At 45.6% G+C, this 15,877-nt stretch overlaps 1 protein-coding gene across 1 annotated transcript in view; it reads left to right on the forward strand.

Annotated features, from left to right (window-relative positions):
• LOC145355528 (histone-lysine N-methyltransferase SUV39H2-like) overlaps positions 1–15,877 on the forward strand; it is a 41,604-nt gene that overhangs the window by 14,923 nt on the left and 10,804 nt on the right. The window contains exon 3 of the mRNA XM_080207770.1: positions 3,701–4,369. Coding sequence (XP_080063896.1) covers positions 3,701–4,369 — 669 coding nt within the window. The remainder of the gene's footprint in view (positions 1–3,700; positions 4,370–15,877) is intronic.

The raw sequence follows: 15,877 nt of genomic DNA on the forward strand, positions 1-15,877 counted from the left end.
GCCATTCGGGCCATCGAGTCTGCAACAACCACAATCCCACCCAAGTCCTATCCCCATAACCCCATGCATTTACCCTACCTACTCCCCCTGACATTAAAGGGCAATTTAGCACGGTCATTCCACCGAACCCACAGACCTTTGGAGTGTTGGGGGGAAACCAGAGCAACTGGAGGAAACCCACGCAGACACAGGGAGAATGTGCAAACTCCACACAGACAGCGACCCGAGCCGGGAATTGAATCTAGGTTCCTGATGTTGTGAGGCAGCAGTCCTAACCACTGTGCCGTTCTGATGCAAATTCACACATTCATGGCACTGAATGTTTTTTAATCTTGTTCGCTTGTGTATCCTCAGTGTATTTGCATCCCACTTTAACCCCCAGCTTTGACCATCTTCTCTCTTGTGCCGGCTCTTTCAAAGGCCTTTCCAATTATTCCCATTCTCCTCCTCTTTCCCTGTAGTCCTGCAAAATGCCCTTCCAGTATTTATCCAGTTATTATTGAATCTGTTTCCATCCCCCTTTCAGGTAGCACATTCTCGATCACTGTAACTTGCTGCACTTGAGAAAGAAAATCATTCCTCCTCATGTACCTTCTGCCAATTATCTGAAGTTTGTGTTGCTGACCTGTCTGCTACTGGAGACTACCTTATCAAAACCTTTCATGACTTTAACCTCTCTTACAGAGAATGACCTCACCACCTTAAGTGTCTGCACACAAAGTCCCTCATCCATGGTACCAGTTTTATCTTAAAAATCCGGATGAGATTAGATCCACTGGTTTCCATTAGTCTACCTGCAGGCTACGTACTCAAAAAAAACTTAACAGATTTGTCAAAGATAGTTTCTCCCTTTCTCTCTTGCTGTGTTGACTCTGCCTAACTGCCTGCTTATATTGATTTCAAGATTTTCTGAATGATTGACGTCAGGCTAACAGGATGGTTCCTTTTTTCTCCCTTTTTCTCTTCCCAATTCTCGTGGCACATGAGGCAGATATTGAGCATGTTTTGGGTTTGTTTCCGCAGTGAGTTTTTCCTGGAACTGGCCTGTTGCTAGGGACTGCAGTTTGATGGGTGCCACTTGGCATCAAGCATGGCTGACCAGGAGACACTCCCACCCTAACCACCTTCTGTAGGTCTTTGGAAGGTTTTACAAATGGATATTCAACCTGGCTGTCCACGTTCTGAATGCGCAATCTGTCACCGTCAGGTCCTGGAGTGGGATTTGAACTCTTGAGCTTCTGGTGAAAGGCAGAGACAGTACTCACTGCGTCACAAAGACCAGTTTTTGATGCTTTTTTTTTGGATGTGGTGCTAATTGGATGCCCCATCTATCTGTCTGGGAGGGTGTAAAAGATCCCATCGTGTACTTTTGCCTGGGTCCTGGGCTGATGCTTATCATAGAAACATAGAAGATAGGAGCAGAAGGAGGCCATTCAGCCCTTTGAACCTGCTTTGCCATTCATTACAATATGGCCGATCATCCAACTCAATAGCCTAATCCTGCTTCCCCCCCCATAACCTGTGATCCCATTCACCCCAAGTTCTATGTCCAGCTGCCTCTTAAATACATCCAATGTTTTGGCTTCCATCAACATGACAGAAAGAGATGATTTGGTCATCATTGCCTTTTCTTGGGATCTTGCTGTGCACAGATTAGCTGCCACGTTTCACACATTACAACAATGACCTTCAAACAGTACCACTTTGGCTGGAATGTACCTCGAAACATCCAGTGGTTGTGAAAATTGCAACGTTTTCTGTTTATTTTCCTGTATCACTGAAAGTGTCAGTTTCTTCATTGCCAAACAAACTCCGAACTCGGAGCAGGAATGGGCACTTCAGCCTCTCAAACCTGCTGCACCGTTTAATACGATCATGGCTGATCCTGTCTCCACCTTCCGGCCCGTTCTTTGTAAACGCTTTAACCTGTTGCTAATTAAATATCTGTACAGATGCAGGACTGGGTGGGAAAAGGCTGAGACTGCTCCAGCTCCTCTATCTGCCTCAGTCAGAGTCTCGCTCTCCTGCAATACTCCCTCAACTAAAAGGTGTGACTGCCTCTTGGATCACACTGTCATGGTAACTCTGCCCTCCCCGATCCCCCGCAATGTCTGCATCTCAGTCTCCAGCTCAACAACTCCCCAACTGAAGTTCTTTGAGATGCAGACAGATGCTTATTGCAGATGTGGTTGTCTGAGATTGTGATGCATTCCCTGCTCTTGTTCCTTTTACAAATTTTTTTAAAAATTTATGTATTTAATCAACTTTTAATCTTATTGATCTAGTTTATAGGCAGATTGAATTAAGAATTTTCCTGTAATATAAGCCACAAAATATTGAAGGCTAAATGCAGCACCCTCTGCACTGAATTCCCCTCTCCAAATGATCAACTTTTACACTCCGTTTCTGATCACTCCATGTGACCACTCTGAGAAAAACCTCCAGAAAAATATCTAATCTAGATAGAAAGATGGTGTGATTTTTCAGCCTGTGTTAATAAAACCAGCTTAGTCTGACTAACCATCCTCAAAGTCGCAGGAGGTTCACAAGTATTGCTAAAAACTTCTTAATCCTTGCTTAAAATTGCCTTAAAATAAGAAGTACAAAGTAACTGACAAACTCGATGCCAAATTTTACCCATCACGAGCTTCTGACCACAGCCAGATCCTCATTAAGATTGCCTGTTGCTACCTCCATATCATTTGACTTTTGCTCACCTGCTGTTGATACCCTCAATCTTTCCTTTGTTGCCTCTAGACTTGATGCTTCCAATACATTCCTGCTGTCCACCTCCCACACGACGCTCCATAAACTTGTAACTCTGCTGTCCGTGTCGCAGCTCTGACCAGATCCTGTCCACTGGCCTACACTGACTCCTGTTTGGGTAATGCCTCAGTTTTAACATTGTCATTCGAGTTTTCGAATCCCTCTGATTCCTCACCCGCCTCTTGTAATCTGGGCAGCATGGTGGCACAGTGGTTCGATTCTGGCCTCAGGTCACTGTCTGTGTGGAGTTTGCACATTCTCCCCTTGTCTGTATGGGTTTCCTCGTGAAGGTTAGGTAGATTGGCCATGCTAAATTGCCCCTTATTGTCAGGGCAGCTAGTTAGGGTAAATGCATGGGGTTATGGGGATAGGGTCTGGGTGGGATTGTGGTCAGTGCAGACTCGATGGGCCGAATGGCCTCACTCTGCACTATAGGGTCCTGTAGATTCTATCTTTTCTTCCAATTCTGACTTCCTGAGCGTTACTGATTCTCATTGTTCCACCATTGGTGAGCATGTCTTCAGCTGTCTGGTTCCTAGCCTCCTGGAACTCCCTCCGTCCTCTCTAAGCCTCTCTTATTGCTCACGTTTCAGTTTTAAGATGCTCCGTAAAACCTGCCTTTTTCTTTTTGACCAATTATTTGGCAGCCTGGCCTAATATCAACTTGCCTGGCTGGGTGTCAAATTCTGTTTGCTAATGTTCCTCTGAGACGCCTTGGGAGGTTTTGCAACATTAAAGATGCTTCACAGAGAGAAGTTACTTCTGATATCTCAAACGAGCAGGCGACCAGAGTCGTGTTGCAGAGTGGAGGAAGCCTCCAAAAGTTTGAAACTGTTAAAGTGATCTCTCCATCCTTTCAATCATAAAAGATGAAGAAGATAACAAAATGATGCATTTATTAACATTTCTAAATTCATTCTTATCCCTCCTTCAGGGTAAAGAATACTATCTAGTAAAGTGGAAAGGATGGCCAGAATCTACCAACACCTGGGAGCCAAGGAGAAACCTCCGCTGTATCGGACTTGTAAAGCAGTTTCGAGATGATCAGAGCAAATTCTTTGCAAAGGTGAAGGCGGCAAAGAAAGTAAAATTAAACAACTGTGAAGATTACAGATCCACCGTCGCAGAGTACATTGTAATGAAATCGAAGCAAAGATTAGCGCTCAAAAGGTGGGAAGATGAGCTGAACAGGAAGAAGAATCATCGAGGTAAAATTCTGGTGGAAAATGAAGTGGACTTTGAGCCACCCCCTTTGGACTTCCATTATATTAATCAATACAAACCTTCTCCTGGAATCAACTTGAACAGTGACGCTTTGGTTGGCTGTGAATGTTTAAACTGTTTGGAGGAGAAATGTTGCCCGGAAGAAGCGGGAGCGCAATTTGCTTACAATGCACAGCGACAGCTCCGGATTGCACCAGGCAAACCCATTTTTGAATGCAATTCTTGTTGCAGCTGCGGCCCCCAGTGTCCAAACAGAGTGGTTCAGAAAGGGACGCAGTATGACCTCTGCATCTTCAGAACTTCAAACGGAAGAGGTTGGGGCATTAAAACCCTCGAAAAAATCAAGAAGAATAGTTTTGTAATGGAATATGTTGGCGAGGTAAGGTTACATTTATTTTATGGTGGATGTTCCTTTGAATGACATGTTGCGCTAACATTAAATCCCAGACTCGCCCTGGTCAAATGAACTGGGAAAGGTTGTGCTCACTAGTCGATAGCGGCTTAAGGGATTCTCCTACCCTCCTGCATTTACTTGTAAAGGCCAAGTATGTAGATGCTATTGATACGCATGTCCTTAGCTATTCAGTGATGGGTAAATAACTTTTTCTAAAGCCACCTTTCCTTCTCATTTGCTCCTTGCAGCCATGTCCTGATCAGGTGTAAATATGTCTTCTTGCCTGTCAGGGTTAGCATCTCCTATTTGACTGCCCTGTCACAATTACTGCGTCCTTTTTGAATACGCTCTTTCTTTAAAGGTGAAAGATCAGATTAACTATCATTACATTGTCCCTCATCCAAACCTATGCTTGTTACAAAGTGCCTCCCCTAAATTTAACTGGCAAAGCTTATTGGCTTGCTCAATCTATCACACAATACATCAGTCCACCAATGCAGCTGCCTTATTGTGATCATGTGATTTAAAACTTCTTAAATTGAATGATACACCACCTCTTTATGTGAAGTGATTAATTTCACTTGCGCACGGAAATGTGTGTTTGTTCTGCTAGAGTTTCCATTTTCCTTGAAGCAATTGGGAATTCACAAATAAGTAATTTATCACCACCTCTTATTCATCTGTTATTCCTCTTATTTGTCAGCACTGCTGCCTCACAGCGTCAGGAGCCTGGGTTCGATTCCCAGCTTGGGTCATTATCTGTGTGGAGTCTGCACGTTCTCCCCTTGTCTCTAATCAATAAGGGAAAAAAAGGCATATGTAAGGTCCAGGCAGCTAAAAACAGATGAAGCATTGGAGAAATACAGAGAAAATAGAAAATAACTCAAACAGGGAGTTAGAAGGGCAAAAAGAGGCCATGAAATGTCCTTGGCAGACAGGAGAATCCCAAGGCATTTTATACATACGTTAGGAATAAGAGGGTTGTCAAAGAAAGAGTCAGACCTCAAGAACAAAGGAGGAGAATTATGCTTAGAACCCAAGGAAGTTGGTGAGATCCTAAATGAATACTTTGTATTCACAAAGGAGAAGGACACGTTGATTGGTAGTGTCTCAGAGGTCACCTGTAGACCCATTAGAACAAATTGCAACTGCAAGAGAGGAAGTGTTCGTTGTTTTAGGAAGCATTAAGGTCGACAAATCCCCAGGGCCAGATGGCATCTATCCAAGATTACTGAGAGACGAGATGAAGTTGCTGGGCCTCTAACAAATCTTTGTTTCTTCATTGGACACAAGTGAGGTCCCAGAGGATTGGAGAATAGGAAATGTGGTCCCATTATTTAAGATAAGTAGCAAGAATAACCCGAGTAATTATAGGCCAGTGAGCTTGACATGCGTGGTAGGGAAATTGTTGGAGAAGATCCTTGGAGATAGGATTTATACACATTTAGAACTGAACTGAAGAGTCTCATTAGCAATAGACAACTTTGGTTTTGTGTGAGGGAGGTCATGCCTCAAATTTGGTTGAGTTTTTTGAGGAGGTGACAAAAATGATTGATGAGGGAAGGGCCGTGGATGTTGTCTACATGGATTTTAGTAAAGCATTTGACAAGGTCCCTCATGGCAGGCTGGTGCAAAAGATTGAATCTCTCAGGATCAAAGGTGAACTAGGTAGATGGGTACAGAACTGGCTTGGCCATAGAAGACATAGGGTAGTAGTGGAGGGGTCTTTTTCCGATTGGAGGTCTGTGACTATTGGTATTCCATAGGGCTCTGTACTGGGACCTCTGCTGTTTGTGCTATATATAAATGATTTGGAAGAAGATGTAGCTGCTCTGATTAGTAAGTTTACGGGCAACACGAAGGTTGCTGGAGTTGCAGATAGTGATGAACATTGTCAGAGATTACAGCAGGATATAGGCTGGAAAATTGGGTGAAGAAATGGCACATGGAATTTAATCCAGATAAATGCGAAATGATGCATTTTTGGTAGATCTAATGCAGAGGGGAGCTATACAATAAATGGCAGAACCATCAGAAGTATAGAGACACAGAGGGATCTGGGTGTGCAAGTCCATAGATCCTTCAAGGTGGCCGTACAGGTGGAGAGGGTGGTGAAGAAGGCATATGGCATGCTTGCCTTTATTGGACGGGGCATAGAGTATAAAAGTTGGCATATGATGTTGCAGTTATATAAAACGTTGGTTAGGCCACATTTGGAATACTGCATCCGGTTCTGGTCGCCACACTACCAGAAGGATGTGGCGGCTTTGGAGAGAGCGCAGAGAAGGTTTACCAGGATGTTGCCTGGTATGGAGGGTATTAGCTATGAAGTGAGATTGAGTAAATTAGGGTTGTTCTCCCTGGAAAGATGGAGGTTGAGGGGTGACCTAATAGAAGTTTATAAAATTATGAAGGGCATAGATAGGGTGAACAGTGGGAAGCTTTTTCCCAGGTCAGAAATGACAAACACAAGGGGTCACAAGTTCAAGGTAAGGGGGGCAACGTTCAATACGGATATGCGGGGGATGTATTTTACACAGAGGGTGGTGGGGGCCTGGAATGCACTCCCAAGCAAGGTGCTTGAGGCAGACACACTAGGATCATTTAAGACTTATCTAGATAGCCACGTGAACAGGCTGGGAATAGAGGGAAGCAAATAGATGGTCTAGTTAGGAACATATGATCGGTGCAGGCTTGGAGGGCCAAAGGGCCTGTTCCTGTGCTGTTTTGTTCTTTGTTTGCATGAGTTTCCTCTAGGTGCTCTGGTTTCCTTCCATAGTCTAAAGATGTGCGAGTTAGGTGGATTGGCTATGCTAAATTGCCCTTTAGTGTCAGGGATACTGGCTAGAGTTATGCTAGCTTGTGGTTGGTGCAGACTCGATGGGCTGAATGGCCTCCTTCTGCACTGTAGGGATTCTATGATATCTTTGGTATCTTTTTTCTATTTTTGTTTTTGTTTATCTGGGGCTCTGTTGTTTAGATATTAGCAGCAGCCGAGGTGTTAATTCGTAGTTACTTTATTTGAATCATTGGTTAGTTTATTTTTACTTGTAGTTGAACAGAATTAAAATGTAAATCCTTCTCAAATCTGGGAAATAAGCAAAACCTGTTGTAGAGTGTGGGAGGGGAATGGGATGAAGAGAGAGTTACTTCAGTCATGGAGAAGTTAGAGTTAAACGGTTTGAAACACTCTCCAGAGTGGGATCGTGTTAAATGATATAGAAGATTTCAGAGAAATGGAAATGATGAGAAGGTTCTCTGCATACAAACATCAACGAAGGTCAGGAATAGGGTATTCAGTTTATTTGTCAGTATCACAAGTAGGCTTACCTTAACTTCATTGCAGCGTTAATGTGAAAATCCCCATGTCAGCACACTCCGGCACCTGTTCAGGTACACTGAGGGAGAATTTAGCACGGCCAATGCACCCTAACCAGTATATCTCTCGAACTGTGGGAGGAAACCGAGCACCTGGAGGAAACCCATGCAGACACAGGGAGAACATGCAAACTCTGCACAGATGCTCACCCAAGCTGGGAATCGAACCCAGGTCCCTGGCGCTGTGCTAACTACTGTGCCACCGCACTGCCTTTCTGTCCTGGATGTGCTGGTTAGGAAGGTGTGAGCCTGCAAGCTCCTAATCTTCTTGTCCTGTGGGACTAAATTGACTGGAGTTGGGTATTGTCTGTTTTGGCTCTGTGGCACGTTCTCACCTCGGAAAGCTGAGCTCAACTTCCAATCCAGAGCCTTGAGCTCAGAAATCCAGTCCGACACTCCGGTGCTGCACTGTCAGCGGTGCCATCTTTCTGCTGATGATAGATCAAATCCCACGTCATAGGCGGCGCAATGGTTAGCACTGCTGCCTCTTAGCACCAAGAACCTGGGTTCGATTCCCGCCTTGGATCACTGTCTGTGTGGAGTTTGCACATTCTCCCTGTGTCTGCATGGGTTTCCTCTGGGTGCTCTGGTTTCCTCCCACACTCCAAAGATTAATTGGATTGGCCATGCTAAATTGTCCCTTAATATAAGGGGGAACTACGTGGGATTACAGGAATAAAGCCTGGGTGGGATTGTTGTCAGTGCAGGCTTGATGGGCTGAATGGCCTCCTTCTGCACGGCAGGATTCTATGATCCTTTGGTGCGCTGAAAAGATCCAATTCTGTTATTTTAACAGCAGGAGAGCTCTCCCCGATGCCCTCGCCAATATTCATCCCTTAAGCAACATCACCAATACAGATGCACAAATTGACTGCTACGTTTGTTACATTACGGCAGTGACTGTATTTCAAAAAGTACTTCATTGGCTGCAAAGTGCTTTAGGATATCCTGTGGTCACATTAGTTAAAGACCAAAGGACAAGGGCAACGCAGGTGGAGAAGGTAGTCAAGAAGGCATACAGCGTGCTTGCCTTCATTGGCCGGGGTATTGAGTTTAAAAATTGGCAAATCATTTTGCAGCTTTATAGAGCCTTAGTTAGACCACACTTGGAATGTAGTGTTCTGGTCACCACACTACAGTTGGATGTGGAGGCTTTGGAGAGGCTACAGAAAAGATTTACCAGGATGTTGCCTGGTATGGAGGGCATTAGCTATGAGGAGATGTTGGAGAAACTGGGTTTGTTGTCAGTGGAGCGACAGAGGTTGAGGAGTGACCTGATAGAAGTTTACAAGATTGAGTGTCATGGACAGAGTGGGTAGTCAGAAGCTTTTTCCCAGGGTGGAAGAGTCAATTACTAGGGGGCACAAGTTTAAGGTGCGAGGGACAAGGTTTAAAGGAGATGCAAGAGGCAGATGTTTTACACAGAGTAGTGGGTGCCTGGAACTCGTTGCCAGGGGAGGTAATGGAAGTGGATATAGTAGTTACTTTTAAGGGGCGTCTTGACAAATACATGAATAGGGTGGGAATAGAGGGATATGGTCCCCAGAAGGGTAGGGGAAATTAGTTCAGTCAGGCAGCATGGTCAATGCAGGCTTGGAGGGCTGAAGGGCCTGTTCCTGTGCTGTAATTTGTTCTTTATTTGACAATACACACAGGAACAGCCTCTTTGGACCAGCAAGCCATGATGTCTTTCTGAAGACCTTTTGCCTCGATGGGCTCTGGCTCTGACCCTTGCCTATTCATGTATCAATCCAATTGCTACAAAAATAGAAATGTTCCTTTTTGCATATCTGAGGCTGTAGGGAATGTCAGCAGGTAGGGCTGTAGGTCAGAGTGACCGGTCAGTATGTCCATTTCACTGATCAGGAATGCTGTTGCGTATTAGTTTTTTGAGTGTTCTGGTAAAACGTTAGCTTTATTGGTTTGGACAGCTCAAGTCCTGCTTGTGAAATGGTAAATTTTGGCTCAGAATGCTGACGTGTATTAAAGATTTAATTTAACCTCATTTCTGATTTTGTTTTTTCAAGTTTGCTTGTCCCCTGTAGAATAGGCCTGAGACGGCAGGGTTTGTGTAGAAATTGTGCCGTGCAGATTTTTAAAAAGATCTTACTGTGTATTGCTGAGGGCTGGTTACCCTGGTTTGTATTTTCACTATGCTCCATTCCCATCCTATCCCCATATTCGCTGTTCCTCCCCCATCCCCCTACTCGACCTTCCCTTTGTGCTTTCTATCTCTGCTACTGTTAAGTTCGTTTCTCGCAAGACTTTTCCGTCCTTGATACAAAGGCAAACAACAACCTCTGTCAGATTCAAAAGTGCTTTATCCTTCTTACGTACGCAAGCTGGCAAGCCTTTGCTACGTAACTTCCACTCAGTGCTGGAGGTCAGGTAGCAAAGACGTGCTCGATAATGGGACAGTGCCCCTTTTCATGTAGCTTTACAATCCTCATGGTCACGTGCGGTCTGATGCAATATAGCTAATCATGAGACACTCTTTGATCTAGTCAGGTTAACCATATCTAAAGTCGTAATATGATTACGTTGAAAGAAAGAGAACTGTTAATGGGCAAGTTCGTTAATCATAGATGTCTTAAGTTTGTTGTTTTGAAATCAACTCACAGCAGGCTAAAGTTATTTATGCCTTTCATACCTCAAACTGCTGGTTTAGCAAGTTTTGCAAAAGCTCGTAGTTGCATAAGATATTAACCCCTTAATACCTCATTCCCTTTTTATCATTTCATGGTAACTTAAACCTTTAGAGAGGAGTTTGGGTTCTGCTCTGGGCCAGGCATCGACAAGGATAGTAATAAGCAAAGCACCAGAATAATCATTCCTAAATGCATTATCATTCCTCCCCAGTCCCCAAAGAGGTTACAAAAGGGCCACCAGCTGGGGATTGTCATCCTTAAAGTTCTGCCCCTCGGTTCTAATTCTGTTTGCCATCTTTTTAATACGCTCAGCTAAATTAGTGATATTGTCGGAGGAGTCTGGAATGTATGTACAGCACTCAGAGCCTATTAAGGCGCAGGTGTCTCGGTAGCTGCCAACAAGTAATCTAAAGCCATTTGGTTTTGGAGTGCCACCATCTGTACAGCTACAACTTCAGCTGAAACTTCAGAAATAGCAGTGTTCACGTCCTCTAATCCATCCGCAGTATCATTAACTATTTTCTCAAGAGCTGATGCCATATTAATCACTCTCGAGCTGCGTTTGTTGTCCCATAGGCAGGAAAGGCGATCATCCGAAATTGTTCAGTTTTGGTGATGGCCTGTTTAGATCTGAACAGATGCATCTTGGGGTGGAGATGCAGGGAGTCATAATGTCGGACATAGGGGACCGCATACGTTAGATAGTAAGATCCAGATCAATCTTAGGGAAGCCAAGGATGGGCATTATTGCCACAGACAAAGTTGGTGCCATTGTATGCTATCATATTGCCTAGTAGGCTGGAGTTGGCTGGGAAACTTGTTATTGGGCTGTGATATTTTTCACTTCCCATCCTTCACATTCTTTTGGTAAGATGGCGTTCTGTATGAACATCCCAGTTGAGTTGAGGGGGTTGAGCTATGAGGAGAGGCTGAATAAACTGGGCTTGTACTCGTTAGAGTTTAGAAGAATGAGGGGAGATCTCATTGAGACGTATAAGATGATGAATGGGATGGATAGGATAGAGGTGGAGAGACTCTTCCCGCTCAAAAAAGACAGTAGGACTAGGGGGCACAGCCTCAAGATAAAGGGGAGGCGGTTTAGAACGGAGTTGAGGAGGAACTTCTTCACTCAAAGGGTGGTGAATCTCTGGAATTCTCTGCCCGTTGAAGTGGTGGAGGCTGCCTCGCTAAATATTTTTAAGACGCGGGTTGATGGGTTTTTGATAAGAGAGGGGATTAAGGGTTATGGGGAGAGGGCGGGAAAGTGGAACTGAGCCACGACAGATCAGCCATGATCTTATTGAATGGCGGGGCAGGCTCGAAGGGCTAGATGGCCTACTCCTGCTCCTATTTCTTATGTTCTTATGTTGTGTAGTGGGATAAGAAACTTTTTTTTTCTTTCTGACTGGGATTAGTAATATTAAACTGCTGAATGTAGTAGCTACAGCCAATGGGTATGGTTCTGTTTCTTATCAGGCAGATAGATCCTCTTTGTTGATTTTTTTTACAACAAAGTACGGTGGGGAGTCTGATCCATCGTATTTGGGTTGGTAATGATTCTTAAAAGAATTCATTATAAAGAATTCTCTGCAAGTTGAGCGATATTTTTGCCCAAAGGTACCCATAGAGGGATGTCCTGTCCGTTAACTTTTTCGAAGCCTATAGGATTGAACACAGCCCTCGTTCCGATTTTAGTCTCGTTTTGATACAAAATCCATTCTATCATTTCCTGGAGGTTGAGAGGAATAGGGAACAGAGGAATCCTTTCTTTAGCATGTGTGAGCAGACCTAAAACCTGCTTACATTAAACTTTACAGCATATTCATGAGACATTTGGCAGAGGGCTACGGCAAGACTTTTGACCAACCTAGACCAGTTTCAGATATTAGCTTGGCTAGTTTAGCTTTAATGGCCCCATTAGCTCTTTCCACTACTCCTGCTGCCTGGGGGTGGTAGCATGATGTGGAGATGCCTCTGACCTTCGGGTAAGCGTTCTCCAAGGCAGCCTTCGCGATACACGACAGCGCAGAGTCGCTGAACAGAGACTGATAGCCAAGTTCCGCACACATGAGGACAGTCTCAACAGGGATCTTGGGTTCATGTCGCATTATCTGTAACCCCCATGACTTGCCTGGGTTTGCAAAACCTCACTTACTGTACTGTCTGGAGACAATACACATCTCTTTAACCTGGGCTTAATGCTCCTTCCACTCACATTGTTGGCCACTTTAAGACTTGAGTAGCAGGTCAGGTGTAAAGATTCGCATTCTAATCAGTAATCTGTAAATTGCCTGTGCTGTTATATGCTCTGTCTGAGGCCAGAACTCTCCATTCACCTGACGAAGGGGCAAACGCCAAAAACTTGCAAGTTTACTATCAAATAAATCAGTTGGACTTAAACCTGGTGTTGTCAGACTCCTTACAGGGGTGGTAGGCACAGGAATGGCAAAGAACACTTGTTGCAAATCAACCAGGGTGAACATGCATGAATCTGAGGGCGATGTGGCTGAGGATGGTGGCAGGATTCAGGACTGTCGGATGCAGGGGGTTAACTGGTTTATTTATCTGACGTAAGTCTTGGACCAGCCGCCATTCCTGGTGGCTTTGGGACCAGTAGGATAGGAGTATTACAGGGGGATTGACGGAACCAAAATTCCTTGTTGTAGGAAAGATTCCACTAGGGCAGTAATGCCTTTTTCTGCCTCAGGTTTAAGGAGGGACTGAGGTATTGATGGAAGGGATGCTCCAGGGACAACCGGGGAAACAGGGGTAAACCCGACCTCATGTTTGGAAGCGGACCAAAGATCCTCCGAGGGCTCGTCAGAGGGGTTGTGGTGTGGGTGGTGGTGATGTTAAGGGCCAGTTATGGTGAAGGAACTGCAGTAATATCTTAGGAGACCATCAGGCAACTGTTGTGGGGGGTCCTTAATAGCAGGGTCTGATTCTTTAACCAATCAGCGTGCCAGAAACCCGAAGGATTTGGCCCTGAATCCTGGATTGATGCTCAATGTAATGTGAGGGGACATGAAGCCCGATTGGTGCCATAGGTAAGGCAGGACCTGTACAAGGAAGGCTGACTCTTCCTTCCCCGTGATAAAGCCCATGACAGTGATGGGCTTACATGAGTCAATGTAAGGGGCAAAAATGGCAGCCAATTCCAATGAGGCTCCGGTAGGATCGTAACACAGGGTGACGTGAGGGTGGGGAATTTGCAGGGAAGGAATAAAGTCCTGAGGGGATAGGTCAGTCGTCCACCATTGTAGCAACCCGTGGACCCAAAATTGTGGCTTAGTTGGTTCACTCCTAATACTCCTGCCCTCATTGAGACAGAGGATTTCAATTTGAAGGGGCGCAATATGCCCCTAAGTTAACTGCTAATTCTGGGGTTTGGGAGAATGGGACAACACGGGTCTGGGGGCCAAACTCCACCGATAGAGGCTCTGTCAAGGGGTATACTCGTTCCTGCTCCATGAATTCACTGAGACAGGTGAAAGCTGAAATCCACGTTGACGCAAACATGAAGCGTCCGTTGTCGATGTGGTGGCTCCGGTGTCAATCATAAAAGGAATAATCTGGCCCTGAACAACCAAGTCGATCATTAGTTTGTCCCCAGGATCCTGAGTCAAAACTGACAAGTTATGGGAGGAGGGTAGTCATCCTGAAAGTGGGTTGGCTGGAGAGAATGTCGGTCTCTGTCCCCGAGGCCTGCCTTGAGACAGGTTGTGGGGACAGTCCCGCCGCCAATGATCGTGGCTGCTGCAATTAAAACAACCCTGTCCTGGGTGGGGTGGCCCCCCTCAGACAGGGTGATGTGGAGGCGGACTTGGTCCATGGTATGGAGGGTGCGGTGCATACAGGACTTCATATTGGGGAGCGTGGGGGCCGTTCGGGTGGGTCACATAACCCTTCCCATAATTATCCACCCATCCAGGGATCCCAGTCTGGGATCAGGTAGAGCAGGGCCTCAGGGCCACAGTTGACGCGGAGAGTGTTGCACCATTTTGTGCTTAATTTTAGTAGGTTTTGATTCCTTAAAGGAATTCCAATAATAGATTAGAGCCCTCCTCATCGGGGGCCATGTATTGTCAGGCCAGTCTGTGAAGTTAGTATGAATGGCAGCGGCTAATGTCTCAGGAATGCATTACAACAGGAGGGCACTAACTTGGGGAGATCTGTTCCCCGCATTGTAGGCGGTATCCCCAGCAAGGGTGGAACAGAAAGGATTCCTGTAATCAGGTCTGTCCTCCCCAGGTTTAGGCTCGCGTTCCAGCACGTTGGTGACATCCCCACCAGCTGCTGTAAAGCTCGTTGGAGGGCAGTCCTGATGGCTGTGATCTGTGGCTGGGGCTGATTAATAATCCCTGAAAAGGCCACCCATTCCTGGTGTTCCAGGTGGGTCTTCCATCCGGCACACTCGCAGGGTGTGAGGCCCATGCAACAGAGACTAAAGAGGTCTTGGAGGGTGGGGGGGGTGTTGCCTGATACACCTGAATATGCTCTGGGCTTGTCTTACGGTTAAGGGCATTGGACTTAATCAAACACATTTCCTGAGGTTTCCAAGTATAAACTTGCATAGTCTGTTGTACAACTGGGGCATTTTGTCGCACTGCTGGATTGGAGACTGTGCGATTGGCGGTTACATCCCTTTGCTGGCGTACGGGGACCCCCCCCACCCTGTGGCGAGGGGAATAGTAATAATATTCTTCTTCCCAGTCATCACCCTCCTTTCCCTAAGAATCGGGACTATCACGATCCTCATTGTTTTCCGAATCACTTAGAGTAATTATTTCGTCAGCGCCGATGGGTCTTAAGAGTGTGGCTTTTGCTCAGTCCAATCTTTCATTCGGTTAGTACGGGATTGGGTTCTACAGGCTGTCGGGTCAGTGAACGGTCCCTGTCTTGAACCCTCGTGAGGGTACGTGCCAGCTCCTGAGAGAGTTTGTTGGACAGGGATGTTGTCGGGGTCAGCAAAACAGGAGGTTGAATGGGGGCTTCGGACTTTGGGGTATAAGGCGGTGGAGGAGGGGGAGGTGGAGTTGGTTGGAACTGGACTGGTTGGGGTTGGATTTGGGGAGCAGTCAGGGTGCTGGGTTGCCTTCTCCAATCCTCCTCCTCCTGTTGTTCATCGGTGTCAGTACTTTGGAACAACAGTGGCATGTCAGACATGTCAGGGGGTACCTCCGGTTTTTTTATCTTTCCTTTGTTTGGCTTATTGCTCTGGTCCTTTCTCTCAGTCTCATCTTTCCCTTTCCAACCTCTCTTGTTCTGCTCTATCTCTCTCGTCCTTCTCACATTCCCACTTCAGCGTTTCCCAAGGTTTGGGTTTCCCTTCATTATCCCATCCACTGATCCCTTTCCTACGCATTATCCCCCCCAAATCAATCAGCTTTGATTTCCAAAGCTGGAAATCAAAAGGCTAGCTTTGATTTCTCGGTTAATTCATCAGCTCTCTTCATTAAAACCTTCC

This window comes from Carcharhinus amblyrhynchos, chromosome 19 (assembly GCF_965287045.1).
Source record: "Carcharhinus amblyrhynchos chromosome 19, sCarAmb.v2.hapA, whole genome shotgun sequence".
Lineage (NCBI taxonomy): Eukaryota > Metazoa > Chordata > Chondrichthyes > Carcharhiniformes > Carcharhinidae > Carcharhinus > Carcharhinus amblyrhynchos.